Raw genomic sequence first — 15072 nt, forward strand, 5'->3', positions numbered from 1 at the left:
AGAGATAAGATGTGTCCCAAATGGCATCCTATTCCCTTCAAAACCCCTATGGGCCCTGGTCAACAGTAGGGCACTATACTGTAAAGGGCTCTGGTCAACAGTAGGGCACTATACTGTAAAGGACTCTGGTCAACAGTAGGGCACTATACTGTAAAGGTCAACAGTAGGGCACTATACTGTAAAGGTCAACAGTAGGGCACTATACTGTAAAGGACTCTGGTCAACAGTAGGGCACTATACTGTAAAGGTCAACAGTAGGGCACTATACTGTAAAGGTCAACAGTAGGGCACTATACTGTAAAGGTCAACAGTAGGGCACTATACTGTAAAGGACTCTGGTCAACAGTAGGGCACTATACTGTAAAGGTCAACAGTAGGGCACTATACTGTAAAGGTCAACAGTAGGGCACTATACTGTAAAGGTCAACAGTAGGGCACTATACTGTAAAGGTCAACAGTAGGGCACTATACTGTAAAGGTCAACAGTAGGGCACTATACTGTAAAGGTCAACAGTAGGGCACTATACTGTAAAGGTCAACAGTAGGGCACTATACTGTAAAGGTCAACAGTAGGGCACTATACTGTAAAGGTCAACAGTAGGGCACTATACTGTAAAGGACTCTGGTCAACAGTAGGGCACTATACTGTAAAGGTCAACAGTAGGGCACTATACTGTAAAGGACTCTGGTCAACAGTAGGGCACTATACTGTAAAGGTCAACAGTAGGGCACTATACTGTAAAGGACTCTGGTCAACAGTAGGGCACTATACTGTAAAGGTCAACAGTAGGGCACTATACTGTAAAGGTCAACAGTAGGGCACTATACTGTAAAGGACTCTGGTCAACAGTAGGGCACTATACTGTAAAGGACTCTGGTCAACAGTAGGGCACTATACTGTAAAGGACTCTGGTCAACAGTAGGGCACTATACTGTAAAGGACTCTGGTCAACAGTAGGGCACTATACTGTAAAGGACTCTGGTCAACAGTAGGGCACTATAAAGGGAATAGGGTGTATACTAACTGTGCTGACATGGAGGCTCAAGGTGTTCTTGCTCTGCCCAGATGGGAACAACACCGTGAAGGACTGTTCTGTAGACATCTCCATCAGAGAGAGGTTGAACTCGACTTTAGTCTCTTCCACAGCATCAACCAACACTTCCACTTTTACCACCCACTGAGACAGAGAGGAGTCTGGGAGACAGGAAGAGGAAGAAGAGGGCTTTCCATGACTAGCGGTGAATCCCAAACCCCCACCTTGCCCCTATCAATTCGCACGGAGCTGATGAAACTCAGAGGGTAACTTCCAGAGTGGCGAGGAGATCAATAAACCCCTTACCTTCTGGACACACACCTGACTTTAAATAATAAAACGAAATTCAACTGAGAAAATTCTCCCTCTCGTCTCACAATAAATATACCTCAGTAACAGTGAATTAGGAAAGTATTTCGTATGTTACATGTGTCATGGATCATAATTAGACACGTGGTGCATTATGGGATACTACTTCACTCTCAAGCCAGCAGCGAATCAGACTCAGTCAATAGTGGCTATCGAAGAGTCTAATACACCCTCCTTTATTTTAACTCCCTCGGCTTTGGGACACTTGTGCATATGGCGGAAGGCATGCCAGAGGAGCAAGGGGATGATTCGGGATTCAGCCTAGGAGAGTTCACAGAGTAGCTGTATAGATAACACGTTCAGAATAGTTAGATGCACATGCAGAGAGAAAGAGAGAGAGAGAGACAGGGAGAGAGAGAGGGAGAGAGAGAGAGACACAGAGAGAGAGAGACACAGAGAGAGAGAGAGAGAGAGAGAGAGAGAGACACAGAGAGAGAGAGAGAGAGAGAGAGAGAGAGACAGGGAGAGAGACAGGGAGAGAGAGAGAGAGAGAGAGAGAGAGAGACTGAGTCAGACACAGAGAGAGAGAGAGAGAGGGAGAGAGAGATAGTTATACACAGGGAGAGAGAGAGAGAGAGACAGAAACAGAGAGACACGGAGAGAGAGAGAGACACAGGGAGAGAGAGAGAGAGAGAGAGAGAGAGACACAGGGAGAGAGAGAGAGAGAGAGAGAGAGAGAGAGAGAGAGAGAGAGAGAGAGAGAGAGAGACAGAGACAGAAACAGAGAGACACGGAGAGAGATGAAGACATACTATAGACTGGTACAGTAGAGAGATGGATTAGGCGCAGCACATCAAAGGCCTCCAGATGAACACCCTTCCACAGCCCCGTGGTTGGAAATGACGGTCCCCAGTCCCAGCTGAAGGAACTCTGAGCCTGGTAGAGTAAAAGACCAGCAGACAGGAGAGTTATCCAACGGGTGAATCACAAATATAATTTACTGTTATTTTCTAAAGGCCACACAATCATGACTCCAACATCATTAGCATCTGTATGTTGCGAGGATGGTGATTTGAAACCTTTAACCACAGTGCTAAGCTTATGCCTAACCTTAAATGAAAACCAAAATGCCAAATGTTATTTTTCATGAATTTCTAGGATGTAGACTGTAGTCTTTGTGGCTGTGGTAACTAGTGGGATCAGGCCTGTCTGCCCTCTGATCGGCTGGAAATGGTTCAACCTGAATCTTTCCTTCTGTTTCTGAAGACGTTTATTTTCCTTGTTTTTGAGCGTTCCGCTACATTATCTGGATAATGTCATGGATAATGTCCATCATAATGTGTCCATCGTGATAAATGGTGCCGGAAGAAGAACTGCAACACCATTAGAAACCAGTGGACGTGAAACACCGAGGTAGGTCAATTGAAATAAGCAAGCAGCAAGTTCATGAGAAAGAAATTGCAAATGTCAGTCCAGAGAAGGACGTTTTAAAGTTGGTTAGTGATGTAGCTAGCTGGGTCACCTAGACAAGATAACGTTGTCTGTGCTAGGCTAGCTAGCTAGTCAATTAGCTTAACGTTACCAAGCTAAGCTTCACTACGAAAAAGCTTAAACAAGCAAAAACACACTCCTGTTAACCTTTCAGTTACTGGCCCAACGCTCTAACCACTTGGCTACCCAGCTGCCCGAAAGTGTTTCTAAAACATTTAAAATGTGCCTGTCTGTCTTTCCCACCTCATTTAAAGTGTTTCTAAAATCCCCTATGGGGAAAAATAGAGAGTGACACTTTCAAGAGTGACATAATTTGATGGAGATCAAATTAAACTGACTAAACTGTAAAAAGAAAAGAAAAAAAAATATATATATATATATATATATATATATATATATTGTTAACAAACTGAATGTTTTCTGTCAACACACAATAAATACTATTAACTGAAAAGATGATGTTAATTCCCAAGAGTTCAAGCGACTAACCTTTCTGATAAAGTTGACGTGACATTCTCCCTTCTGGACGGGTGGAGGGCAGTCAGGGGGTACCCTGTAGGAGGAGTGAGCACGACTCCTCTCTGAGGCGTACACGACGGGGGATAGGAGGTTCACCTTCACAACGTTCTGCCCTTCCCTTAACAACTGGCCTACGCTGAAGTCCTTGAACATCAGGGAATCACGTTATCAAGTGGCCCAGCATCAGTTGGTAAAAGCCGGGATTTTGGGGTTCGATACCCTCTGGGTAAAATGTTTACAGGTATTTACTGTATGTCTCTTTGGGTAAAAGTGTCTGCTAAATGGGGCCTGATCAAACATAACTTAACCTAATAAACAAACATAAATAAATCACTATACATACGTATTATGTAAATGTTAAAACAGATTTGACAATTTAACTCAACGATCGTACATGACTAGACACACCTTGAAATCATACTACTACACAATGTGCAATATAAACAACGTTCATATGATAAATAATAAGACTTTTTTTCATTACATATCTGCGGAACATGTTGTCCGTCTTTCCCACAACAACTCCGTTCAGAGAGATGGACGCTACGGTGTCCACTCCTTCAAACACCAGCTGGACTCTTTGTTTAGCCCTGGAGCAGAGGACAAGAAGGGTTTATATTAGAAAAACTGACGGGTGGCTTCCCGGGACACAAATTAAGCCTAGTTCTAGACTAAAAAGACAGCTCAATGAAGAATCTCTATCGAAAGTTATTTTTTGTTCAAGATAAGGCTTGTCCTGTGTCCGGGGAACCGGCCCTGAAAGACAAGGCTTGTTCTGAGTCCGGGGAACCGGCCCTGAAAGACAAGGCTTGTTCTGAGTCCGGGGAACCGGCCCTGAAATACAAGGCTTGTTCTGAATCCAGGGAACCGGCCCTGAAAGACAAGGCTTGTTCTGAGTCCGGGGAACCGGCCCTGGGAGTAGTGAATACAGTAACACCATGGGACTGGAAGTGTAAGCTGTGTAAACAGTACCTTAGCTCTGTTGAGGCAGAAAATGTCGTCGTGTATGTCCAGTTGTCAAGAGCGATCCACCTGTATGCTACATCATTGAACCTGAAGTAGAGATCCTGAGAGAGAGAGAGAGAGAGAGAGAGAGAGACAGGAGAGACAGGAGAGAGAGAGAGAACCAGGCATTTTCATTTAATAAAATAGGCAATTTGTCAGTCAGCTCACCTCAAGTATGGGTAGCTGTCCCCCAATATGGTGACTGGAGTATGGGTAGCTGTCCCCCAATATGGTGACTGGAGTATGGGTAGCTGTCCCCCAATATGATGACTGGAGTATGGGTAGCTGTCCACCAATATGGTGACTGGAGTATGGGTAGCTGCAGGCCAATATGGTGACTGGAGTATGGGTAGCTGTAGCCCAATATGGTGACTGGAGTATGGGTAGCTGCAGCCCAATATGGTGACTGGAGTATGGGTAGCTGCAGCCACGTACGGGCGAATAGGTGTGTTGAAATGAGTGGGTGTGTACGGAAAGCGAATCAGCTAATTGGGCAGATGTGTTGCCACTCAAGACAGTTTTGCGCGTCTGATTGGGCTGCAAGACAAGTCAATAAGCCGGTGCTCAATGACTAGTGTTTTTGTTTCCATTTTAGGATTTTATTTAAAGTAGAATAGCAGCCTATACAAGAAATAACTCATATTGACAACCATCTAGACATCACGTTGAAACATGTCATACTCTTTTTGTCCACACAGCATCAGATACATGGACTACATATAGTAAGACAGAGGGGGCGCTGTTTCACTCGGTTGCTTTCTCCGGTGAGATAGTTTCAGCCACTTACAAATCGAAAGAAAGTTGGCGGGTGTACACAATTTTCGTATGCTGGAATAATTTTTGACGAACGTGAGATGGAAACCTAGTTTTTGAAGCGATTTGTTTGACAATCAGATAGAAAACATCACGAATGGTTATTATGTACATGCCACATTAAAAACTAATACATTTTTAACAGTTAAAATGACATGTCTTTACTATAAAACCCATTAAAATAGATATAGGTCTGGTGAAGCAACAAGCCCCCCCCCCCATGGAAATCAAATGCCCGTCCAACTGATTAGTTCTGGCGCTGATCCTGACAGCACACAACACATACAAGCAACATTACACCCATCAGCAGGACTTTTAATCAGAAATAAACTGAAAATGTACAATTATTTGTGTAAAACTAACAGTGAAATATACTATATATATATATATATATATATATATATATACACACAAAAGGTATGTGGACACCCCTTCAAATTAGTGCATTTGGCTATTTCAGACACACCCCGTTGCTGACAGGTGTATAAAAATCGAGCACACAGCCATGCAATCTCCATAGACAAACATTGGCAGTAGAATGGCCCGTACTGAAGAGCTCAGTGACTTTCAACATGGCACCGTCATAGGATGTCACCTTTCCAACAAGTCAGTTTGTCAAATTTCTTCCCTGCTAGAGCTGCCCCGGTCAACTTTAAGTGCTATTATTGTGAAGTGGAAACTTCTAGGAGCAACAACGGCTCAGCCGTGAAGTGGTAGGCCACACAAGCCTAAGATCCCCATGCACAATGTCACGCGTCAGCTGGAGTGGTGTAAAGCTCGCCCCCATTAAATTCTGGAGCAGTGGAAACTCGTTCTCTGTGTTGATGAATCACGCTTCACCATCTGACAGTCCAACGGACGAATCTGGGTTTGGCGGATGCCAGGAGAACGCTACCTGCCCAAATGCATAGTGGCAACTGTAAAGTTTGGTGGAGGAGGAATAATGGTCTGGGGCTGTTTTTCATGGTTCGGGCCCCTTAGTTCCAGTGAAGGGAAATCTTAACGCTACAGCATAGAATTACATTCAAGACAGTTTAGAGAAGGTCCGTTACTGTTTCAGCATGACAATGCCCCCGTACACAATGCGAGGTCCATACAGAAATGGTTTGTCAAGATCGGTGTGGAAGAACTTGACTGGCCTGCACAGAGCCCTGACCTCAACCCCATCTAACACCTTTGGGATGAATTGGAAGGCTGATTGCGAGCCAGGCCCTAATCGCCCAACCTCACTAATGCTCTTGTGGCATGCCTCGCAACAATGTTCCAACATCTAGTGGAAAGCCTTCCCTGAAGAGTGGAGGCTGTTATAGCAGCAATGTTCCAACATCTAGTGGAAAGCCTTCCCTGAAGAGTGGAGGCTGTTATAGCAGCAATGTTCCAACATCTAGTGGAAAGCCTTCCCAGAAGAGTGGAGGCTGTTATAGCAGCAATGTTCCAACATCTAGTGGAAAGCCTTCCCTGAAGAGTGGAGGCTGTTATAGCAGCAATGTTCCAACATCTAGTGGAAATCCTTCCCAGAAGAGAGGAGGCTGTTATAGCAGCAATGTTCCAACATCTAGTGGAAAGCCTTCCCTGAAGAGTGGAGGCTGTTATAGCAGCAATGTTCCAACATCTAGTGGAAAGCCTTCCCAGAAGAGTGGAGGCTGTTATAGCAGCAATGTTCCAACATCTAGTGGAAATCCTTCCCAGAAGAGTGGAGGCTGTTATAGCAGCAATGTTCCAACATCTAGTGGAAAGCCTTCCCAGAAGAGTGGAGGCTGTTATAGCAGCAATGTTCCAACATCTAGTGGAAAGCCTTCCCTGAAGAGTGGAGGCTGTTATAGCAGCGAAGAGGGGGGGGGACCAACTTCATATTAATGCCCATGATTTTGGAATGAGATGTTGGACGAGCAGGTGTCCACATACTTTTGGTCATGTAGTGTCCAAGACTCAGACTCATCCTCTGGCTTTAACACAGAACTGCAAACTTTTGCAGTACGGTAGTTAGATGGTAAGAAACAAACACAAAATGATCTTCAGTGCAAAAACTTAACGAAAGGCATCTGACAGAAGTAAATTCATCCAAACACAAATATCTCTTTTTTTTTTTTTTTATATATATATATATATATATATATATATATATATACATCTTATACGACCACATTTTAATGAATTTGATGAAATAATCGTCAATACAATTCAATTTTTTTTTTTAAATAAAATACCATTCAAAAAATAAATATATAAATAAATATAAATTAAAAATTAAATAAAAAAACATTTTTATATTTGTTTTAAAATTTATTTTATGCACTTTGAGATTATTCTGTATAATGAAAAGTGCTTTACAAATGTAATTTATTATTATTATTATTATTATTATAAAAGACCAGGGACGTGAACACAGAACAAGTATGACATAGCAACACATCACTAGCACAAGGTATAGCAGGAGACCGGGAGCCTGGTTAAACTGGACTCTCAGTAAAACTCGGCCACTCCTACTGACACGGAATTTCCTTTTTATTTTGGCGACCAACTACTCGGCTCAGAAGTACACAATTACAAGCTATTACAAGCGATTACAGAGCAAGAGATGTCCTGGGTAAGAGCATGTATTTATTGACACAATGATTGCATCATTTACATGCTAATTCCCCCAAAAATTTAGACTTTTGTGCCGACAAACACTAAATAAGGGTCAAATAAATCTATCAATCTATAGTTTAACCGATCCTCTACCAAATTCCACAGTGGGTGTGAGACACTGTGGCTTGTAGGCCTCTTCTGGTCTCACACCCACTGTGAAATTTGGTGGAGGATCGGTGAAGATCTGGGGGTGCTTCAGCAAGGCTGGAATCGGGCAGATGTGTCTTCGTGAAGGAGGCATGAATCAAGCCACGTACAAGCTCGTCCTGGAAGAAAACTTCCTCCTTCTGCTCTGACAATGTTCCCCCAACTCTGAGGATTGGTTTTTCCAGCAGGACAATACTCCATGCCACACAGCCAGGTCAATCAAGGTGTGGATGGAGGACCACCAGATCAAGACCCTGTCATGGCCAGCCCAATCTCCAGACCTGAACCCCATTGTAGCTGGAGGACCACCAGATCAAGACCCTGTCATGGCCAGCCCAATCTCCAGACCTGAACCCCATTGTAGCTGAGGACCACCAGATCAAGACCCTGTCATGGCCGGCCCAATCTCCACCCCGACCTGAACCCCATTGTAGCTGAGGACCACCAGATCAAGACCCTGTCATGGTCAGCCCAATCTCCAGACCTGAACCCCATTGTAGCTGAGGACCACCAGATCAACCCGCATCCCCCTCCAGCCTCCCCACTCCCCGCGCCCTGGCCCCAATCTCCAGACCTGAACCCCATTGTAGCTGGAGGACCACCAGATCAAGACCCTGTCATGGCCGGCCCAATCTCCAGACCTGAACCCCATTGTAGCTGAGGACCACCAGATCAAGACCCTGTCATGGCTTAGCCCAATCTCCAGACCTGAACCCCATTGAAAACCTCTGGAATGTGATCAAGAGGAAGATGGATGGTCACAAGGCATCAAAACAAAGCCGAGCTGCTTGAATTTCTGCACCAGGAGTGGCATAAAGTCACCCAACATCAATGTGAAAGACTGGTGGAGGGGATGCCAAGACGCATGAAAGCTGTGATTGAAAATCAGGGTTATTCCACCAAATATTGATTTCTGAACTCTTCCTAAGTTAAAACATTAATATTGTGTTGTTTTAAAAATGATTATGAACTTATTTTCTTTGCATTATTCGAGGGTCTGACAACACTGCATCTTTTCTGTTATTTTGACCAGTTGTCATTTTCTGCAAATAAATGCTCTAAATGACAACATTATTATTTAGAATTTGGGAGAAATGTTGTCAGTTGTTTATAGAATAAAACAAAAATATTCATTTTTTCCCCCCAAACACAGACCAATAAACAGCACATCCAGAGAAACTGATCATTTCTCAGTCTTGTTTCTCTCCAGAGCTGTCTGTGTCGCCACCCTCGGGCCACGCACCAATCACTAAGTACATTTCAAAAACATTAAATACTGGCACATTTCAAAAATACCATATGATAATTTGGACATAAATTCAAGAATTACATTTGACAACAGAGACGCAGAAGAAGGAGTAAAAAGGGAGAAGAAGAAGTGAAGAGTCGGTTTAAAGTTGTAATAAATACATTATTAAAGGAGCTTGACTTGTGTGTTTCAGGATTACATCAGACTGCAGTTTGGGCAGACATAAACCGGCTAATAGAAGGCGACCATGTTGGTTATAGTGAGGGACCACTTGTTGTGGTTGCTGTATGTAAACTGGCCACTAGATGGGGATAGTATTGTTATAGTGAGAGACCACTTGTTGTGGTTGCTGTATGTAAACTGGCCACTAGATGGGGATAGTATTGTTATAGTGAGGGACCACTTGTTGTGGTTGCTGTATGTAAACTGGCCACTAGATGGGGATAGTATTGTTATAGTGAGGGACCACTTGTTGTGGTTGCTGTATGTAAACTGGCCACTAGATGGGGATAGTATTGTTATAGTGAGGGACCACTTGTTGTGGTTGCTGTATGTAAACTGGCCACTAGATGGGGATAGTATTGTTATAGTGAGGGACCACTTGTTGTGGTTGCTGTATGTAAACTGGCCACTAGATGGGGATAGTATTGTTATAGTGAGAGACCACTTGTTGTGGTTGCTGTATGTAAACTGGCCACTAGATGGGGATAGTATTGTTATAGTGAGAGACCACTTGTTGTGGTTGCTGTATGTAAACTGGCCACTAGATGGGGATAGTATTGTTATAGTGAGAGACCACTTGTTGTGGTTGCTGTATGTAAACTGGCCACTAGATGGGGATAGTATGGTTATAGTGAGAGACCACTTGTTGTGGTTGCTGTATGTAAACTGGCCACTAGATGGGGATAGTATTGTTATAGTGAGAGACCACTTGTTGTGGTTGCTGTATGTAAACTGGCCACTAGATGGGGATAGTATTGTTATAGTGAGAGACCACTTGTTGTGGTTGCTGTATGTAAACTGGCCACTAGATGGGGATAGTATTGTTATAGTGAGAGACCACTTGTTGTGGTTGCTGTATGTAAACTGGCCACTAGATGGGGATAGTATTGTTATAGTGAGAGACCACTTGTTGTGGTTGCTGTATGTAAACTGGCCACTAGATGGGGATAGTATTGTTATAGTGAGAGACCACTTGTTGTGGTTGCTGTATGTAAACTGGCCACTAGATGGGGATAGTATTGTTATAGTGAGAGACCACTTGTTGTGGTTGCTGTATGTAAACTGGCCACTAGATGGGGATAGTATTGTTATAGTGAGGGACCACTTGTTGTGGTTGCTGTATGTAAACTGGCCACTAGATGGGGATAGTATTGTTATAGTGAGAGACCACTTGTTGTGGTTGCTGTATGTAAACTGGCCACTAGATGGGGATAGTATTGTTATAGTGAGAGACCACTTGTTGTGGTTGCTGTATGTAAACTGGCCACTAGATGGGGATAGTATTGTTATAGTGAGGGACCACTTGTTGTGGTTGCTGTATGTAAACTGGCCACTAGATGGGGATAGTATTGTTATAGTGAGGGACCACTTGTTGTGGTTGCTGTATGTAAACTGGCCACTAGATGGGGATAGTATTGTTATAGTGAGAGACCACTTGTTGTGGTTGCTGTATGTAAACTGGCCACTAGATGGGGATAGTATTGTTATAGTGAGAGACCACTTGTTGTGGTTGCTGTATGTAAACTGGCCACTAGATGGGGATAGTATTGTTATAGTGAGGGACCACTTGTTGTGGTTGCTGTATGTAAACTGGCCACTAGATGGGGATAGTATTGTTATAGTGAGAGACCACTTGTTGTGGTTGCTGTATGTAAACTGGCCACTAGATGGGGATAGTATTGTTATAGTGAGGGACCACTTGTTGTGGTTGCTGTATGTAAACTGGCCACTAGATGGGGATAGTATTGTTATAGTGAGAGACCACTTGTTGTGGTTGCTGTATGTAAACTGGCCACTAGATGGGGATAGTATTGTTATAGTGAGGGACCACTTGTTGTGGTTGCTGTATGTAAACTGGCCACTAGATGGGGATAGTATTGTTATAGTGAGGGACCACTTGTTGTGGTTGCTGTATGTAAACTGGCCACTAGATGGGGATAGTATTGTTATAGTGAGAGACCACTTGTTGTGGTTGCTGTATGTAAACTGGCCACTAGATGGGGATAGTATTGTTATAGTGAGAGACCACTTGTTGTGGTTGCTGTATGTAAACTGGCCACTAGATGGGGATAGTATCTCTACAGCCAAAGATCAGCTATGAAAAAGCCAACTGACACTTACTCTTGTGTTACTGACTTGTTGCACCCTCGACAACTACTATGATTATTATTATTTGACCCTGCTGGTCATTTATGAACATTTGAACATCTAGGCCATGTTCTGTTATAATCTCCACCCGGCACAGCCAGAAGAGGACTGGCCACCCCTCATAGCCTGGTTCCTCTCTAGGTTTCTTCCTAGGTTTTGGCCTTTCTAGGGAGTTTTTCCTAGCCACCGTGCTTCTACACCTGCATTGCTTGCTGTTTGGGGGTTTTAGGCTGGGTTTCTGTACAGCACTTTGAGATATCAACTGATGTAAGAAGGGCTATATAAATACATTTGATTTGATTTGATTAGTGAGGGGTGACTGCTTTCCTTTCGACCCCCACTCCAGCATACTCTGGGCTGCAGCTACCCCCTTCTCTCTCACATGGTTAATCTTAAAACATTTATTTATTTATTTATTTTAAAGACAGAAGACATCACAACTCTTCTCACCTTGATAAAGCCCTGTTTCAGGAGAGCAGAGTGTACACACCCTGGTACGTCTGCAGGAAGCGACAGAGACCCATTTGAATTCTGTATGGTCCATTTCCTGTTCAGGCTGAGATCGTACTGCTCCTCTCTGGATACATTGTATCCGAAAAGGACGTGAACACTCCAGACGTAATAAAGGACAACAAGAACACTTCCTCTTTTTCTAAACGCGCTCATTGTTGTGTCTTCTTGCAGGATTTTTGCCAGATAAAAGTATCTAGGTCAAGTTTCGAACATTTGTTAACAACTAAATGATTTATTAACATGTAATACTGCATTCAAGACAAGGAAAACTTCAAAGAGAGAAGAGAAGAAAAAAAAACGTTAAACATCAAACACTGATTATAAACGTTGTAAAAAAATAAAACGCTGTATGTTGTTCAGTGCAAACGGCTTCTTCCTTGTTAATAATCATGTGACCTTACAGATCAGCTGATCCACTGCACATCACGTGGCAACATCTTCTTCTGTGGTATATTGGCGATCACACAACTAAATGTGCATTCTGCCACCTACTGTGCGGGATGGTAACAGCATTCCCAAAATGGAACAAAATACCCACCAAAAAAAATGACCAAACTACCAAAAATACATATCTAAACTAAATCAAACAATGTTTCTGTTAAAATAAATTATAAAACAGATCTGATCCCTACATAGGCTCAAGGGGAACCCGAGAGGATGGTGTTACGTTCCCCAGTTTCTGTGTTGTAGTTTGTATATTTGTTAGTGTGTTTCAGGTAATGGCTTCCTGAAGTTCTCCAAGCAGCTGATTGGTCGGCCCCATTGCTGATTGGAGAGCTGACCCCGCCCCCTCGTCAGGACGCAGCTGTCTCAATTAACAACCCCAATATAAGCCAGTGTGCTGTTGCTCAGGGAGAGGGGAGACAGAGATGATTGCTGAGAGACAAGGCTAATGGCTGAGGGTTATAGAATGTTGGTTGTTTCCAAGAATTTTGGTATGTACTGTGTCCGTTGTTGCTGAGGGAGCTGATTGGTTGTGTGTGTCAATAGGATGCAGTGTTTTGATTGACTTACATTTGTGTAATTCTGTTTCATTTGTTCCCAGGGGGGAAGGGGAAGGCACCTAGGGAGTGTTTAGGCAAGAGGCCCGCGGGCATACATATACCCGTAGTAGTTTGCTGTCTATGCACACTAGGAAAGACCTGGGCGGACCATCCCCTGTATTTTGGTTAGTGCACCAGGTGGTGCTAGTTAGGTAAGTAGTGGGTAGGCAGGTAAGGTAGGAGAGGGGGTTTTGATATTTAGTTTCTTTGCTTTGGTTCCGTCCAGCCCCTTTTCCCCAACCTTACCGCGTGAAGGAATAAATTCCCTGTTAACGGTATTCTCTGCCTTTGTGTCATCCTTGCTCACGCCTACACTTCCATACCTCTTTCACAACACGGAGAGTTAAGTTGTAGCAGGGTGTTGCGTTCCCTCTTTCTAGAGGCGTGCGTAACAGATGGGTCTTCCAGCGCCAGAACCCCTTGCAAGTCTTCAGATGTAAAATATTTAACTGCCCCAAAACATTTCTGCCGCAGCCACAATAATATCCAGTTTCTTCGATTTCTTTGAGACTTGTGCCGTACAGTTTATAACTGTGACATTGACTCTGTACCGGTACCCCCTGTATATAGCCTCCACATTGACTCTGTACCGGTACCCCCTGTATATAGCCTCCACATTGACTCTGTACCGGTACCCCCTGTATATAGCCTCCACATTGAATCTGTACCGGTACCCCCTGTATATAGCCTCCACATTGACTCTGTACCGGTACCCCCTGTATATAGCCTCCACATTGACTCTGTACCGGTACCCCCTGTATATAGCCTCCACATTGACTCTGTACCGGTACCCCCTGTATATAGCCTCCACATTGACTCTGTACCGGTACCCCCTGTATATAGCCTCCACATTGACTCTGTACCGGTACCCCCTGTATATAGCCTCCACATTGACTCTGTACCGGTACCCCCTGTATATAGCCTCCACATTGACTCTGTACCGGTACCCCCTGTATATAGCCTCCACATTGACTCTGTACCGGTACCCCCTGTATATAGCCTCCACATTGACTCTGTACCGGTACCCCCTGTATATAGCCTCCACATTGACTCTGTACCGGTACCCCCTGTATATAGCCTCCACATTGACTCTGTACCGTAATACCCTGTATATAGCCTCCACATTGACTCTGTACCGGTACCCCCTGTATATAGCCTCCACATTGACTCTGTACCGTAATACCCTGTATATAGCCTCCACATTGACTCTGTACCGGTACCCCCTGTATATAGCCTCCACATTGACTCTGTACCGGTACCCCCTGTATATAGCCTCCACATTGACTCTGTACCGTAATACCCTGTATATGGCCTCCACATTGACTCTGTACCGTAATACCCTGTATATAGCCTCCACATTGACTCTGTACCGTAATACCCTGTATATAGCCTCCACATTGACTCTGTACCGTAATACCCTGTATATAGCCTCCACATTGACTCTATACCGGTACCCCCTGTATATAGCCTCCACATTGACTCTGTACCGTAATACCCTGTATATAGCCTCCACATTGACTCTGTACCGGTACCCCCCTGTATATAGCCTCCACATTGACTCTGTACCGTAATACCCTGTATATAGCCTCCACATTGACTCTGTACCGGTACCCCCTGTATATAGCCTCCACATTGACTCTGTACCGTAATACCCTGTATATAGCCTCCACATTGACTCTGTACCGGTACCCCCTGTATATAGCCTCCACATTGACTCTGTACCGGTACCCCCTGTATATAGCCTCCACATTGACTCTGTACCGTAATACCCTGTATATGGCCTCCACATTGACTCTGTACCGTAATACCCTGTATATAGCCTCCACATTGACTCTGTACCGTAATACCCTGTATATAGCCTCCACATTGACTCTGTACCGTAATACCCTGTATATAGCCTTGCTACTGTTATGTTACTGCTGCTCTTTAAATATTTGTTATTTTAATT

The 15072-nt window shown here is 43.9% G+C and overlaps 1 protein-coding gene across 2 annotated transcripts in view; it reads right to left on the reverse strand.

The window, feature by feature from the left end:
- Window positions 1-12472, reverse strand: part of manba (mannosidase, beta A, lysosomal) — a 52008-nt gene extending 39536 nt beyond the window's left edge. The window contains exons 1-6 of one of the 2 annotated variants that reach the window (XM_045703893.2): window positions 12019-12472; window positions 4326-4420; window positions 3838-3943; window positions 3324-3497; window positions 2156-2279; window positions 1026-1195 (exon numbers count right to left, since the gene is read on the reverse strand). In XM_045703893.2, the coding sequence (XP_045559849.1) occupies window positions 1026-1195; window positions 2156-2279; window positions 3324-3497; window positions 3838-3943; window positions 4326-4420; window positions 12019-12234 (885 nt within the window). In that variant the 5' untranslated portion in view covers window positions 12235-12472. Of the gene's footprint in view, window positions 1-1025; window positions 1196-2155; window positions 2280-3323; window positions 3576-3837; window positions 3944-4325; window positions 4423-12018 lie in introns of those variants that run through there. The other variant, XM_045703937.2, reaches the window with a different exon arrangement.
- Window positions 12473-15072: the final 2600 nt, after the last annotated feature.

This window comes from Salmo salar, chromosome 01 (assembly GCF_965601325.2).
Source record: "Salmo salar chromosome 01, fSalSal1, whole genome shotgun sequence".
NCBI classification, from domain to species: Eukaryota; Metazoa; Chordata; class Actinopteri; order Salmoniformes; family Salmonidae; genus Salmo; species Salmo salar.